This window comes from Pholcus phalangioides, unplaced genomic scaffold (assembly GCF_987345545.1).
Source record: "Pholcus phalangioides strain wild (caught in Gottingen) unplaced genomic scaffold, Ppha-v1.0 ptg000017l_1, whole genome shotgun sequence".
In the NCBI taxonomy this organism is placed as follows: domain Eukaryota; kingdom Metazoa; phylum Arthropoda; class Arachnida; order Araneae; family Pholcidae; genus Pholcus; species Pholcus phalangioides.
In genome coordinates, this window is record NW_028301610.1 from 31,570,849 (window position 1) to 31,586,440 (window position 15,592).

At 34.6% G+C, this 15,592-nt stretch overlaps 1 protein-coding gene across 1 annotated transcript; it reads left to right on the top strand.

Annotated features, from left to right (window-relative positions):
* The first annotated feature begins 715 nt into the window (after nucleotides 1-715).
* CCDC53 (Coiled-coil domain containing 53) lies at nucleotides 716-15,335 on the top strand. The gene is made up of 5 exons (XM_089247433.1): nucleotides 716-979; nucleotides 7,419-7,583; nucleotides 9,271-9,501; nucleotides 10,529-10,593; nucleotides 11,833-15,335. Exons 1-5 carry the CDS (start codon nucleotides 929-931, stop codon nucleotides 11,921-11,923), a joined length of 603 nt encoding a protein of 200 aa, XP_089103559.1. The 5' UTR covers nucleotides 716-928; the 3' UTR covers nucleotides 11,924-15,335.
* The last annotated feature ends 257 nt before the right edge of the window (nucleotides 15,336-15,592 follow it).

Consider the following 15,592-nt stretch of genomic DNA (forward strand, 5'->3'; position numbering starts at 1 on the left):
TTGGTAGCATCATCGCGATTTTTTAGTTCCGTAATGAGGCACGATGAGCAGTTGTGAGACACGCAAGTATCGATGGCTCCAAGGCCCAATCCTGTCAGACTAGACACGACCCGAGCTCTGTCCATTCTGGGATGTAAGCCCTTTACCCGTGGGTTGGATCGTGCTGAGGAGAGCCGGGGCGTGCCGGGCCGGGGCGCCCGTCGGTGAACAAAGCCCAATCCTGGGGCCCGAGACGATTGTCACCATTTTTTGTTTTATTCATGCTATTAATTAAATAGAGGGGTCTATGAAAGGCAAAGGTTCCATCATAGGGACACTGCTCCAAGATGTGGGGGCCATGGATGGCTCGAATGGATGCATCTCATGTCGGTATATCAAAGAGACTCGCGGCACGCCTCCCGAATCGTATACGAATAATGAAATCTGTGATCGCAACCAGTTCGTTTGTAAGTGAAAAACAAAATAAAAAGCAATCAATGCTATGATGATCATCAATTACGATCATTATAAAAATTATGTTTTAATATTTTAAAGTTATATTTGTCAGCTAAAATGCTTTCAAGACACAATCCGTTTCTCTCTCAAAGACAGTGTAAAATAAAAATGCGAACTCAACTTATTGGCTAGCGCGTTGACGCACGGCAGCATGCGTCTCGCGACTTGAAAATCCGTCAAAAAGAAAACCAACTTGTCATCCCGCAGTGCAGTCTATCATGGCATAGATTAGAGTTTGGATTGGGAGTCGGGGTTGGGACCTATAGTGGGAGGTGTTGATGGTGATCTGAAATGTTCCGAAAAATTAACACATGATGTTAAGATCAGTTTATTCGAAAACAAGTTATTTATTGACAACGCTTTAGTGTTGGCTCTGTTTATTTTAATTTAATTGGACTTTCTTGTAAATTTATTGGAGATTGTATGTGCAAATATGGATCCAGATGGTTTACCTATAGTTGGCGCTGGAGTTGATTATGAAAAAGTTAGCCGAACACTATATTTAATTAAATTTTTATTGTTTAAACTCATCATTAGGCATATTTGTTGATCATGAGCCATTGATAAAGCATGTATTCTCATTTTTTATGTGTACTGAATAGGACGTTTTCTAACCGGCAACTTTTACTAAATAGTTAATTGATCAAAGATGTTAATAATTAATTGCTCAAATTGTTTAAACTATTCATATGAACTGCTACGAGTGAGGTAATTAATAAATGAATTGAACATTCGAAATTAACTTATTAATATATGAGGTATTTAATGTGCATATTGAATACATATCTTGATTTCAAGGGGAAAAATTTAGTGTATTTATACATAATGATATACAGTGAAATCTCAATATAATGACACTCTGCGGACCATGAGAAAATATCGTGCTAGAGGGGTTGTTATATAGAGGGCAGCTGTTTAACATTAACGACGGGCATTTTCAAACAAGATTTGAAAAAATATTGTAAAGAGATCTATTGTTATATATCAAGTATTGTAGTGTGGTTTCACTGTACTGTAAAGGAACATCTAAATGTGTTTGTCTATTGGTTCTGTGGCATGCATTTTTGTATCCTGATAATTTGTTAATGCTGGGCTGGACTCAGTAGCCCTGAGGCAGATCAAAATAAAAATCCTTAATGTTTACATATGAGCAAGTCAGCTTGTGGTTTCCTGTGAGTTTTGGGGGGGGGGGGGGCTTTGTTGCCCTCATGTAGTTTGTTGTTCATTCATGTTATGAGTGTGTTGTATGTTGTTATTCATGTTATGAGTGTGTTGTATGTTGTTATTCATGTTTAAAATTGAGTAAAAAAATCTGTCCAATTGTTAAAAATTTTGATAATTTTCTTTAGATCTTTGATCTGTCATTATGAGCTACATGTTTAACATGACCTTAGAGGTCCTACCATAAAAAAAAGTTATAATCAAAGCATTATACAAACTGAATAAAACTTCAAGAACAATAATGTTAAGTCAGACATTTTTGAAGGGTCCCAAGAGTGATTTTTTTATACATTTGCAGTTGTAACTACCGGGTTGATCACATTCCTAGTGGAATGAAGAATCTTTATTAAATGTCACTGGGGGCAATAGACTGGGACTTGGTCTGGTCCCCTGAAATGTGAGAAAATGACTGAAAAAAGGGAAAAAGATGGCCAAATCTATTCTATCACTTTGGTTCCCCCCCCCCCCCTTCGAATGAAATTTCTGGCTACGCCCCTGGAGTCTAGGAAGTAATAGCTAAATTTTGAACTCCTGAAATATCAACTTATCTATAGGTACCTCGGCTAGAATTACTAGCTTGCATTAGGTGAATGTCTAGAAAAAGAAAGATGAAAAGCAACTCTGAGATTCTCAGTCCTAAAACAACCAAGATCGAACACAATGGAGTTACAGAATCTGAACAAGTTGCTTCTTGAAGATGAGTAAAATGAAAGAGAAAAAAGCTGAATAGGTCCTTAGATGTAGAGAATGTGGGAGAGGAAATGACAGCAACCTATATATATATATATATGGTGTAATAACTAGAACAGTCTAGTGGATAGATTGATATATTTAGTGTTTTTAAAAGAGTGACACACAGAATCAGCGCCTTTTTTGCATGTTGTGTTTCATCTCAATCAACTGTTTGCCTCATACAGTAGAGTAGTGAGTTGGAGAATTCATCCTTGGAATAAGTCATAACAGATGTCTTTTTGTTCTTGTGACACCTACATAGCTTTTCCCATTAATTAGTTAGAAATTTTCAAAATAAAATAATATAAATGCACTACTACTCATTTTCTTGAAGCAGACTCTGTCCAAAATAAATGCCATGGCATACTGTCTGCCAAAGTTCTGCTGTTTCATGCCAAATGCATGAATGAATGAATGCCAGAACTTTGCCACTGGACTTATCCCGTTGCCGAGATCTCTTCCAGCCCAGCTTCGTGGCAGAGTCTGGAACACTTTATTTAGTGTAAAAAAAAAACATACAAACTTTTTTACAACATATTTTCCCCGGACAATTGGGTACTGTCGCGATTAACAAATTTTGTGGTGATTACAGACGAGATGGGATTAGGAGTTGGAGAAGTTTCGGGGTTTAGTTAAGATGAATGTACACATATTAGGATGTAGGTATGTTTTAAAAGCAATTGAGCCCCCCCCCCCCCCAGCCATCTCATCTGTTATCTTACACTTGCCATATTATATACACAGGATACAAAAAGAAAGAGAAATGAGAATCTTATTGTGAAATAATATATATATATATATATATATATCCATCGGAGCGAGTCATCTCGCTTAACACCTTATTGGTGAGCAAATGGGTTTGATAACTTGCGACTAGAAGCCAGCATCAGTTTTATTGGGTTGAGTTCACTCGCTCCGGTGGATTTAATGAAAATATGCAAAATAGAAGTATTGTGTGGGGGAATATATACAATTAGGGAGCACCCGTGGCATCTCGCTTAGCACCTTATTCGGTGAGCAACATGAATCCGACAATATGAGTACACACGTGTGTTGTGGACATGAAATGCATGGACAACTTGAATGGAGGAAAGAGAAATACACACATTTATATACATATATATAACTGCCAGGTCGAGTCGTCTGGTCCTAAACCTATTTTGGTGAGCAATGTGGGCTTGATTTAAATGGGGGATTGTCTGGAGAGAGCCTTAGCTAAGGATCAGCTTCGGTCTTGGTGTTTTGGTTGACTCGATCTGGCTGTTTATATTTATATTAAAAAAAAAAAGAAAAAAAATATATATAATATAAACTACATGTGTAATGGTTATTATGAAACCATTCGTGTCGTCCCGCCTAGCACCCTAGCTAGAATAGCAGCATGAAGGACACTTGTGGTTATCACATTTACATCATTGTAACGGGAATGTCATAAAAATTCTTGTTCGGGTCCCGTTAGTACATGCTATATCATGTATTAGTAGTGGCAGTCATGTGGATATGATTTTTGTTGTTGTTTTTATCCATTTCTGTTTTGTCTCCCACTTATTTTTGTAATATTTAAAACATTATTTTATAAATCTGGTGGACAGATTTCTTGTTTTTCGTTGGCGTGTATATATCTGACAAGGCTTGTAATCCTTGCTGCTGTGTTTTTGTTTTTGATTATTTGGGTGAACCATTGTTTTTTATTGTTTTTGGAATATTTGTACATGTGTAGATGTTTTGTAAATTTGCACTCTGTTGCATAGTGAACAGGAGTACCCACCATACCGCAGGCACATTTGTCTGTTTGGCGGCGTTTCCGTTCGTGTAGATATATAGGGAATGGGCCGTGTCCTGTTATGAAGATAGTCACCTCCCTATTCCAGTTTAGTGTGTTGTATGTGACTCGAGGGACAATTTCGTGCACTTTCCTAGCTGTTGTTCCTTGGTCCCAAATTTGCTGCCATTTCTGGAGGGTTGCTTGTTTAAGTTGTCGCTTCAGGAGCATTAGTGGGAAAGGGTTATCAAGTTTATTGTCACAGTTGATTGCAGCTTTGGCTAGTGAGTCTGCTCTCTCGTTTCCAAGATTACCTACATGAGCCTTGGTCCAACCTAGGAAAATGTTTGGGTTATTTAATAGACGCCGCCTTAATACACGTACTATTGTGTTTCTATTTGTTGGATCTAGAAGTGCTTGAAGGGAGGAGCGGCTATCAGTTATTATTAAAACTCGCTCTTCCGCTCCCGTTGCATATTGTGCAGCTGCTTCTATCGCTAACAATTCTACTTGAAAGTTACTATTGTTTTTATCTAGCGCTGCTTGCCACGTTTGCTTTTCTGTATTGTTTGTGTATACACAATAGGCTGCCCCGACGCCTTCATCGGTTTTGGAGCCATCTGTGTATATGTGGGTGTTTGCTAGTTTTATATCGTGGCCGTCAATTGAAATTTGATTGGGGACAGTTGAGCAGGAGGGGTGGTGGTGCCAGCCATGCTCCCGTGCTTCAAAGTTATTGGGGTCAAAGTCTAGAAGTTCTGGTTGAATGCTTTTCCTAAACCTAACTGCGTTTGTGTAGACTGCTTCCATTTGGAGCTTTAGGTGTAGTGGGCAGTTGCCTGTGATCACTTGGAGTCCGAGCATAGCTGTTGTGTCATAGGCTCCGGTTATTGTTAAAAGAAATTTCCTCTGTGCACTATCTAAAGCCTGTTGTGTTTTTTTGGTTGGATGCCTATACCAAGCTGAGGCGCCATGGGCCAAGAATCTCTCGACCACCGTCTTGTAGATAGTGTTCCTAATGCTTTGTGAGATGTCCCAGGATTTTCCTGCTATTTTAGTTAGTCATGCCAAATGCAAAGACCCCATACAATGATACCCCACATCCTGAAGTAAGCCCCCAGAAATATTTCATCCAACAGAATTCAAACAAAATATTTCTAGGAAACATGGAATTTTATCAAACAAAAGCCTTGTTATTCATCGCTCACTATATAGTTTTATTATTTTCCAATTTTTTCTGGAATCACTAAAATAACCAACGTGTGAGGCAAATGAAAGGAAAAAACCAAGAAATTTCTAACACGTTTTCAACACCCAATGAGTGCCATTTTAGAGGATAAATCAGACCACTATTACACTTCCTAGGGATCCCACTTGGTTGGTTACTAAATTTTAACTCCTGGTGGCTCAGCGAAAAAAAATACATCTGTGCGAGTCAATCATCGGGGTCAGGATTTCTGACTCCAACAGACATATTTTTTCTGCAGAACAGTCGAGAGTTAAGATTTGGTAGCCAACCCAAATGTGATATCTTGGTTAGCGTGATTTATCCTCTGAAGACTGCACCCATTGTGCATTGAAACGCGTTAGGAATTTCATGGTTTTTCGAATTAAAGGATTATTAACTCTCTCATGTTCTGAAATACGCCCTGTGCAGGGACAGCTCCACATGGCTGCAAAGGGAGCCACGACAGGAGGAACGCCAAATCAGAGGTAAAGGGGAAAAATAATTGAAGAAAAAAAAAATTGAAAAAAAAAGTTTTGTGTGTAAAATTCAAATTATACGAACTCTAGCAAATTTGCGTTAGATAGAATGATTCCTAGAGAAAACCTTTTTATGCATTCCATCTAGCTGGGAACACAGCTGCGAGTTTTCGTTGTTGTTTTACTGGTGGGATTTATAGATTTATACACCAGAGGGGTGCTAAAAAAATTCCTCGAGCAGGTGAAAATTCGGTCTCGAGCCACCGTTGATCCCGTGGATTTATTTAATTAAAAATAAACATACCACTGCTAAACCACAGATGTATTGTGATCAAACTTTTTGATCCAAAACTTTTTGGGTAAAAAAGTTTAAAAACTTTTAATATACACTGCATAATGCCTTCTTAGGTTTTCCGACTTTGAGCAAGGCCTTTCCTTCAAAGAGTCTCTCCACAGAAAGCGGGTCGATTTGATGAACACTAAAATTATTTCAACAGACTCGTACACCTGCCACTTTCACTTCTGATTTGAAAGATGGATAATTACACTTCAAACACTTTACATGCTTTCAGCACTCTAAAATACATTAAGCACACATGACGTTATCCACCACACACCAATTCGTTTGAGAAATTAGAAATGGTAGTTCCAAAACTTTTTGGGTAAAAGAAGTTTAAACTTTTGGTAAACAGCACCCTTTGCATGAGCGTCTGTAATCTAGTACGTGATATATCTGCTTACGATAACAGTGCAACATGATGAAAGCAATTGGGTGGAATTATCAGAAATTTTCTAAACTTTCAGTTCTTAGATTATATTTTTATTTGGTTTTTTTAATATTTGACCTTAGTCTTCCAGTTACTGTGTTGGGCAATTTACCTGTTGCGGCCCTAGAGTTTGTATTTTTTTATAAGCATGTGGTACATTCTAAAATATTTCAAAAAATTTTTTAATTGATTTTAAAAATAAAAATCAATCAAAAATGACTAATTTAATTTGAAAAATAAACATAAATGGAAAATAGAAAATAAATTTAAATTGATTTTTTTTATTGAAATTTAAAGTATTTTCAACAAATGCATAATTTTAAATTTGCACCTACATCAGGAACAGAAAAAAAGCACCTTATACAATTTCGCTCCCCCAGTGATAAAACCTGGCTACGTCACTGACCCCAGTTGAGAATCACGAGACTAGAGACGATTTTTATAAATACAAACTCCACAAGATGTTAGTTACCTAATGGCTGAATGAAAAATGAATGATAAAAAAATGTCTACCAAATATGTTGGTCATTTATATCAATAATGCAGCAATCCCAAATTCAAGTAATCTTATTGTAAGTTTTTCTTTTGTTAAATATGTGTTTTGTTTAGTCATAGTTTGATGCCAACCCAAGGTTTTTTTTGTCATTGAGTTTTGTTTTCATAGTAATTTTTATCTCTTGTAACTTATAGGTATCCTAAATTGAGTTTTTTATTCTTCAATTGTTTAAACTTTTCAGGTTGGCCCAGTTCATCAAAAAAGAACTCTAACGTTTCTCAACCATTTTCTGATTCAAACTACAACATTTCTCAATCATTTTGCCACTATTTGTGATGAGAAACTTGAAAATTTATTGATTCGCATCCAGAGATTGGAAGCATCAATGTGTATTTTGGAAGCAAAAGTAAGTGGCAAAAGTGTTTTTTTCATCCATCTTAGCACTATTGTTATCATTGGTGTATACAAAGCCAAGACCCCTCTTGAGCTGAGATGATGTACTTTTGAAGTAAAGAAACCCTTCCCCCCCCCCAGAAGGAAAAAAAGTGGAAACTCCCCTTCTTTTAAAAAATGCATATGCAACTGATTGTTATTGACTTAAGTGACTCCATGGTCTTTTTATATTATTTTCAATATCCTTTTCTTATAGCCATGTTTGTCAGCTATTGTAACAACACATATTCAAAATATAGATAATTTTCTTTTTTTTCCCCTCATTACTTTTATCTGATATTGAAATGAGTTCATTTTTCATTGGAATGGTGTATTCAAATTTATTTTGAAACTATCTACTACCCACAATCTGGTCAAAATCACATGTAAACATGTGCCTTGATGCAATAAGGCAAAGATCAACTCCACAGTGCTCGTGCAACTATTGCAATTACCTAAGTTAAGAAATTTGAATCATCTGCGTGCTTGATATTCCTGACATCACTTCTACTGATTTTCATGTGCAGACTTCTCATTTAGGCAATGGACTTGTTAAATAGGCATTGGGATGTAAGTTTTTGAAGTCCTATAAATAGTTGAAACAGGAGGCTACAATCTCAATGAAATGATTTTGCCTCTACTGGTTTGGTATCCATGTGAACACTGTATAACACTGAAACACATGTGCTGAGCATCATAGGGACTATGCTTAAAAGTGATGTAAAATGATCCATGAATGACCCTGCACGATAAGAGTTAAAATGTCAGCTCAAAAAATGGTCCAATAAATAAAAAATTCCATAGTTTTTATTATGATCTCTCTGCAAGAAATTGCTTTAATGAATCAGAAGATGTGATTGAGAGAAAGAAAACGTTTTTCAAAATGAAAAATCTACCAGAGACAATTTATAGATTGGTTTATCAGTAAACATAAATTGTGCCTAACTTTGTTAAATACCATTTGTTTTATTGTTTTAACTATAAAATGTTAATTCCTTTGTTTTTAATGGATTTCTTTATTAGGTTGGATAATGTGTTTTAGAACCATTGTGTTGAAGCATTAATTTTTAATGATTTTATTGCATTTTAGCTAGAATGCGTAGTGTAAGTAAGAGTAGCCATGAAAGTATATTTAGCAAAGTAATTGAACCCAGTTAAACTAGCAAAATAAAAATTTTTAAATTAACTTTTGGATTGCATCTGTTTTTAGAAATCAAATATCAGTTTGATTCACAGTGGTACTAGTGAGTGATAAAAGAAAACCAATATAAATTTGCTTCAAGAACGGTCCACTTTTACTTGAAAAGAATCTTGTGATATGGGGATTGATAATTTTTTGGTAACCCCTCACAGGCCAGATTTGGTCCACCAGCTGGAGGTTGTGCACTTTGCTATAGGGTTATTGGTAAAACTGGTTTTATTTTTCTTCTAAAAAAATTGACCCATAAATAACTCCCTCTCAATATAGAAATAAATTTTTATAGAACATCATATTGTAGGAGAATATATATGGTAATTTTTTGATTTCTTAGTTTGACTGTATTCATTTCCAGTTTTGAGATTTTTCCATTTTTCCTATAATAAGATGTAAGTTTTACATTTGGAATTTTCTTGAGTAATTGCGAGGACTAGTGTGTTATAATTATTTTTCTCTTCTACAGTTAGCATCTATACCTGGATTGGATGATGTCACTTTGAATAATCAGTCATCTCCTAATCACACAAATAATAGTATTCAGGCACCATCCAATGTTCAGGAATCGTCTGTTTCAACTCAAGAAAACAGTCAAGCTTCTTTGCCTTCAGGTCCAAAAGAATCTGAAAAGGATAAACCAGTGCTCAAAATATCTCAAGTTCCATTATATGCTAAGTATTTCAAAATGGTGAACATGGTGAGTTCATAGTCTATAAGGTTTTCGCGGCCATCATTTGATAAAAATTGTTTTTTCGGGTTCGAAGACCGTCGTCCGTTTGAGTTTGTTCTCAACGTTTCCCCAACACTAGTGGTTGGCATCATCAGGAGAATTGATAAACTGGATCAAAGTCAAGTTTTCCGGAGTCTCAGGTTGTATTTATGGACATAAGTGGCTTGAACTACACTATTGTTTTGCGATTGGTCAATTGATTCTATGGCTGGCAGCGTATTGTAAACAGTTGTTATGCTGGTAGAACCTGATTGGTCGAGAGATGTGGAGTTATCTGATTGGCTTTATCTGAACAGCCAATCAGATAACTCCACATCTCTCGACCAATCAGGTTCTACCAGCATAACAACTGTTTACAATACGCTGCCAGCCATAGAATCAATTGACCAATCGCAAAACAATAGTGTAGTTCAAGCCACTTATGTCCATAAATACAACCTGAGACTCCGGAAAACTTGACTTTGATCCAGTTTATCAATTCTCCTGAAGATGCCAACCACTAGTGTTGGGGAAACGTTGAGAACAAACTCAAACGGACGACGGTCTTCGAACCCGAAAAAACAATTTTTATCATGGTGAGTTCAATTTGTATGTGTGTCAATGCATAAATTTTAATGTAAAAATTCATTTCCCACGTTCCTGTCTTCAGCCAAAAGTTCATAAGACGTGTTCATACTTTTGTGATATTTTTAAAAACTTTAAGAACTAGTGTAACTAGGTTGTGTGTGTGTGTATATAGTCACAATTTAAAATAAGCTATTAATCTTGCTTAGTAAAGATTAAAACCAGATTTAATTGAATTTTTAGGAATGCTTTATATGAAACGATTTTGAATTGTGCATGTTAAGTTCCTCGTTACTTACATTTATTCAGCTCTGTTCATTCGGTTTTTCCGTGGTTATGGATTATTTGCTTTTTCAGCTTTTCTGAAACTTGGAGTTAATAAAGTGATAAATATTCACATTAGGCCTATATGTTGATTTAATATTTTTAGGGTGTACCAATTGTTGCTGTCAAGCTAAAAATGAGTACTGAAGGTGTTAATCCAGATTTATTAGAGTGAGTATTTTTTTAAATTGTTGACAACACATAAATGACTTTTTTTTTTTTAAATTGTTTTGCATAGCAAGATAGAGGATTATATATTTTCAATTTTATTTCTTTTGTATAATAGGTACTTGCAAGAAATATCGAATTATGTTCTGTTCTTATTTTCTCTACTTTTCTTATTTTATATCTGATTTGAAATCAACTAAGCGATAAATATCTAAAGATGAAATATCTAATATCTTCCAAAAAAAAAATTCTTTTCCAAAAGGTTTGATACACTTTAATATTCATTTCATCGCTTCAAAATGCTTGCTTTTTGCATAATAGACAAAACCTATACAATAACATAGAACCACAGCTGCTTTACCTGTAGTAAAAAATTTGAAGTTTGTTCATGCCAAAATATAATATATAAATTTAAAAAGAAAAAAAAATCTGCTTGGCTTGACTGTTGTCAGATTGAAGCTTTTCACTGAGAAATCTACTTTCTAGCAGTTTTTTTCTCTTTCAAAGTTTTAAAATCGACCTGAAGACCCCCTTTTTATAATTTGACCAACATGAGAAAATGTAACACAGCATCATTGTACATAGTTCTTTCTGAAATAATACAACACATATTTTCGCCAGCATCATATCTTTTTGTATGTTTTGCACTTTGTTGCCTTATTAAATTAGGCATCCAAAATAAAGGAAAAAAATAAATTTATAAGTACTGCATATATTTTAAATAGGATACATAACAGTTCTACCTTCAATTTTGAACTGCACTATGAAAACACTTGCCATGACGTTTGTGGCTTTATAGGACGAGAAATACTTTTTTTGGAAAAAACTTTTTGTATTTATAACTGTGTGAGCATATATTTTTTTGCTTTTTCTTGCTAAGTCTCTTATCTAACCTTGAACAAGAGCTGACTCCACCCACTGTTAGTTGTTTGATATTAGGGGGATGGAAAACGTTTTACTGTGTGTAAAAATAAATTTAACACATTTTTAGAAGCCAAGATATTTTGCGGTGGCTGAAATAAAGCAGATCAAGTTAGATGAGATATCTCAGGATTGCTGCTGAAAGGGTTAAATAAAAATATATATTTTTTTAAAATCAATGCTTGGTATATAACATTGTTTTCATCATAAATAATATATATTTGAGCTTTAAATCATTTCTTCAATAGCAGTGGTTATGAAATGTGTAGCTACAAATTATGCTGATTGTAAATATTTTATATAAAATATTTTTATTTTCAGTGATCCAGATGCAGAGGCACCTCCAGGTGCAATATCTGTTGAGCCAACTATGGCAGCAGATCAGTCTGACAACAGCGAACTCAGTGATTAATGTGATGCTCAGTAGAAATCAGAGTGAAATTTTCGAACTTTCGCTCATTGTTATAAAGTTGTAATTTTATAACAACTTTAGAAGTGTAATACTAAACTAAAACAAATAGTAGTACTTCTCTGAATGTTGAAAGAGAGCTTCGTCATTATTAGCCCTCCATCAGTCACATTAATCCATTAGATGAACTGTTTTTGTATTATTTTCTTAGAGGTTTTTTGCATTCCCCTCCCATGTGACCCACAGTAGCTTATTCCATTTTTCATGGTTTCAATTATTACAGTATAGCATCTAATATAAAATTGAAACAAGTTTGAATGTTTTAGTTAATTTTTAACCCCACGAAGCAGATTTTTGTGTGTTCACTTAAGGGATTAGTTTTGTGTGATAAACATAATTCATATTGTACCCGATGGAGGGTTAATGTACAAATTTTCAATATACACTGAGTGGCCAATCTATTATGACCACAGAACAGGTCTTAAGCTTCCATATCCTAATTGATGCAGTGCTTGGTTAACTGTACATTCAGTGATCATTTGAGAGTATCTTTATGATGTGCTGTATTGTTGCCCTTCTGTTTTTTACGAGTCTGTCCACTCTCCGTTACACTTAACTATTCACTAGTCAATGACGACCACACAGTATGCTAAGGCTCAGTTTTTGGCAGACAGTTCAGTTTTTGAACACTTCAGCAACCTTTGAGCAATTCACGAATGCAGTGGTTTTGGTGATATTCATTCCATGGCTCTGAACTTCAGTCATCCCAATTTGAAAGTATGGCAAATCACATTGTTTATCATACCTTCCCAAACAAACTACTTCTACTGCTGCAAGCAGTAAGTTTTCCTTCCTCGTACTAGCCTTGCCCTTTAGTTGCAGCAGCATAACATCCCAGTTAATTTGCTTAAAACTGTCTGGGGGTCATTATAAATTGGTCACTGATTGTATGAGCCTTAAAATATTAAGTTACACACGTAACATTATGGCACTCTCTATTATTTTTTTTACATTATCAAACTTGTCTGCCTTTGACATATGTAAGGCTTTCGTGACCATCAATTTATCAAACAATGCATTGTTTAAAAGGTATTTGGCCATTGTGACTTTTCTTGTCATTTTGTTTGTATGAAATGGTGAATATCTTCAGGAATATTGTGATGTCTGGCAAGAGGTACAGGACCATCTTAATGAGTGCTTGGAGGCCTTATGATAATGAAAAATCTGATACTATAATTTTTGAAAGTAAGTATTAATTGACTTCCAGCCAGGTAGGGGAGCTCCAGAAAATAATTTTGCCCAGGATCCATGATGCTATTAAGATGGCCCTGTGGAGATATCCTACTACCCGTTAAGATTCTTGTCACTCCCAGGAAGGAAACATTGAGCAAAAACTCTCCACACATTCGCCAAACACCCCCAAAGCAATGAATTGTTCCTGATCTGCCTTTGTTGACATATGCAGAAGTAGGTTCATGATCTAGTAGAGGCACTTGTTTTGATGCTGAAAATGTAACGGTTTTCGTATCTTGGAACTCAGTTTTTTTTTGTTTCCCAAATGATTTTTGAATATGGTTTTTGTAATTTATTCCAATTTACTGTCAATAGTGATGTACCATTTAAGCTAACTTGACATAAAATGAGCTCAACATGTACTAGCAACATACAATTTAAAAATTTGCATACATCTCCATATATATATAAACATTTTCTGATAATTACTTTCTGCTGTGCAAGAAAATATGGAGAAAAGATATGTTATTTACATCAGAAAAATAATACTTTGTATTGTGTTGAAATAACATCTGTCCGTATGAGACAAAGCTGTAATGCGAGGAGAGGAGCTTGGGGTGTGGACCTAAATGCCAGTTATCTTCCTCCGAAAGGAATTTCTCTATTCAGCCCTGGTACAAGATGAATTCTTTTTCACTTTGCTATGGATATATGAATTATGTTTACATTTTTTTTCTACACACATTGTCAAGTGTTTTTTTATACATATATTTCCACATTTTTGAGAATGAATTGATGAATTTTTTTAATTTATATTCTTAAAATTAAATTAACATCTAAAAAATTATATATACAACTATATAAAATATATTATTGTTTTGAGTTTTATTGTTAATTTAATAATTTGTAGAGAATCCTGTAATTTTTGATGCATTGCATTTCATACATTACAGTCCAAGGGTAAGAGCCTTAACGATTAACTTGCCTGTGTCATCTTTTAAGATATTAATGTATGGCTCATACAAATCTGCAACTTTTCTAGGTCGTTTTACTGGTGCGGCTTTGAATGCCAGAGGGCATCAAAAAATGTCTTTTTTGCACTGCTGAGAATTTTATCTTGAGCCACCCCTGATATCAGTGGTCTGATAAAAAGTTGTTGAAGCAAAACAATATTTTTTGATGAAATAAATACATGCAGTTTAAAGGTTTTTATTTTAGGCCATTTTGGTCCAAAAAAATTTACTTCTTGACGTTGATTCTTTTTCAATGTCTGAGGTTTGATCACTTTCTATACAAGTAATAACTCGATGGGATTAGATGCAAGACAGCTTTTTTGATTGTTGCAGAAACCTGTGCATTATTGAACCTCCGAAGATGGCTGCCACAGATGTGGGTGAAACGTCAAGAAGTAAATTTTTTGGACCATGGCCTAAAAACCCAAAAACTGCATATATTTCATTGGTCATGAAAGCCTGTAAGACAATGTTTTTGATATTTATTTCATTTGTTGAAGTTATATTATTTACCAATGTTTCTATTTCCTTTGTTTAATTTTTCATATTGTCAAAATTTGTGTATATATATAAAAAATGGGGTTGAGAAGTATTTGCTATCAAATGTGCTTGAGCAATGGTGGAATTCATCTAGTTTGTAACAGTTTAGTAGAACAATACCTAATGTGTTTTGTTGAGTTTGGTAAAATAACACATGTAATCAGAGTTCTCTGTAAAGCAAATGCCTGGGCAGCCACCCAATGTGTTTGCTGGTACAACCAATTTACCATGAATCAGTTGTCAAATTGGTTGAATCACACCACTGCTTGTGAAGTCATTTGTTTCATATGTTAAAAGGTTTCCAAACACTAAATTTGCTCAAAAATGATTTGGACCATCCAGGCGAAAAACACTATGTATAACTCAGCAGTGAGTTAAGTACATTCTTTATTTCTTACTCAAATCTTTTGAATTTTTGTTAATTGCCCAACTTTTAACTTGGTTCCATTTCACTCATTTGTAACTGTGTTTCTTGCATATTAGAGTAATGCTTCAAATAACTTGTGTACAACTAAAAATATTTTCCTAATACTTTGTTCTATCAATCTAGTTTTTGTGAGCAACTCATTTAAATGCAATTTTATTTTTATCAATTTATAAAGATTTCTTGCAATTCAATAAAAGCCTATTTAATGTTCGGTTTCTGGGAAACTCTAGATTTTTATCTATTATAACACTTTTAGACAATTTGACACTCATGTGCAATGTTTAATTTTGATATCACTGCTTCTTAATGATCTATCATCAATTAGGGGTTTTATTCTTATCAGGACTTGCATATTTAAAAAAAAAAGTGATAACTTTTCCAAGTTCATCTAGAAATTTCATAGTTTAAAACCCAACCTCTTGTGTATGTAAATTTCAATAGTAGGTTTTTTTTCTCTTC

What these genes read in the sequence shown, in the direction of transcription:
- CCDC53 (XM_089247433.1), top strand. Translation starts at nt 929, where the DNA reads ATGGATCCAGATGGTTTACCTATAGTTGGCGCTGGAGTTGATTATGAA. An exon ending in TGTGTATTTTGGAAGCAAAA is followed by an intron (nt 7,584 to 9,270) that starts GTAAGTGGCAAA and finishes TCTCTTCTACAG; the next exon opens with TTAGCATCTATACCTGGATT. An exon ending in ATTTCAAAATGGTGAACATG is followed by an intron (nt 9,502 to 10,528) that starts GTGAGTTCATAG and finishes TAATATTTTTAG; the next exon opens with GGTGTACCAATTGTTGCTGT.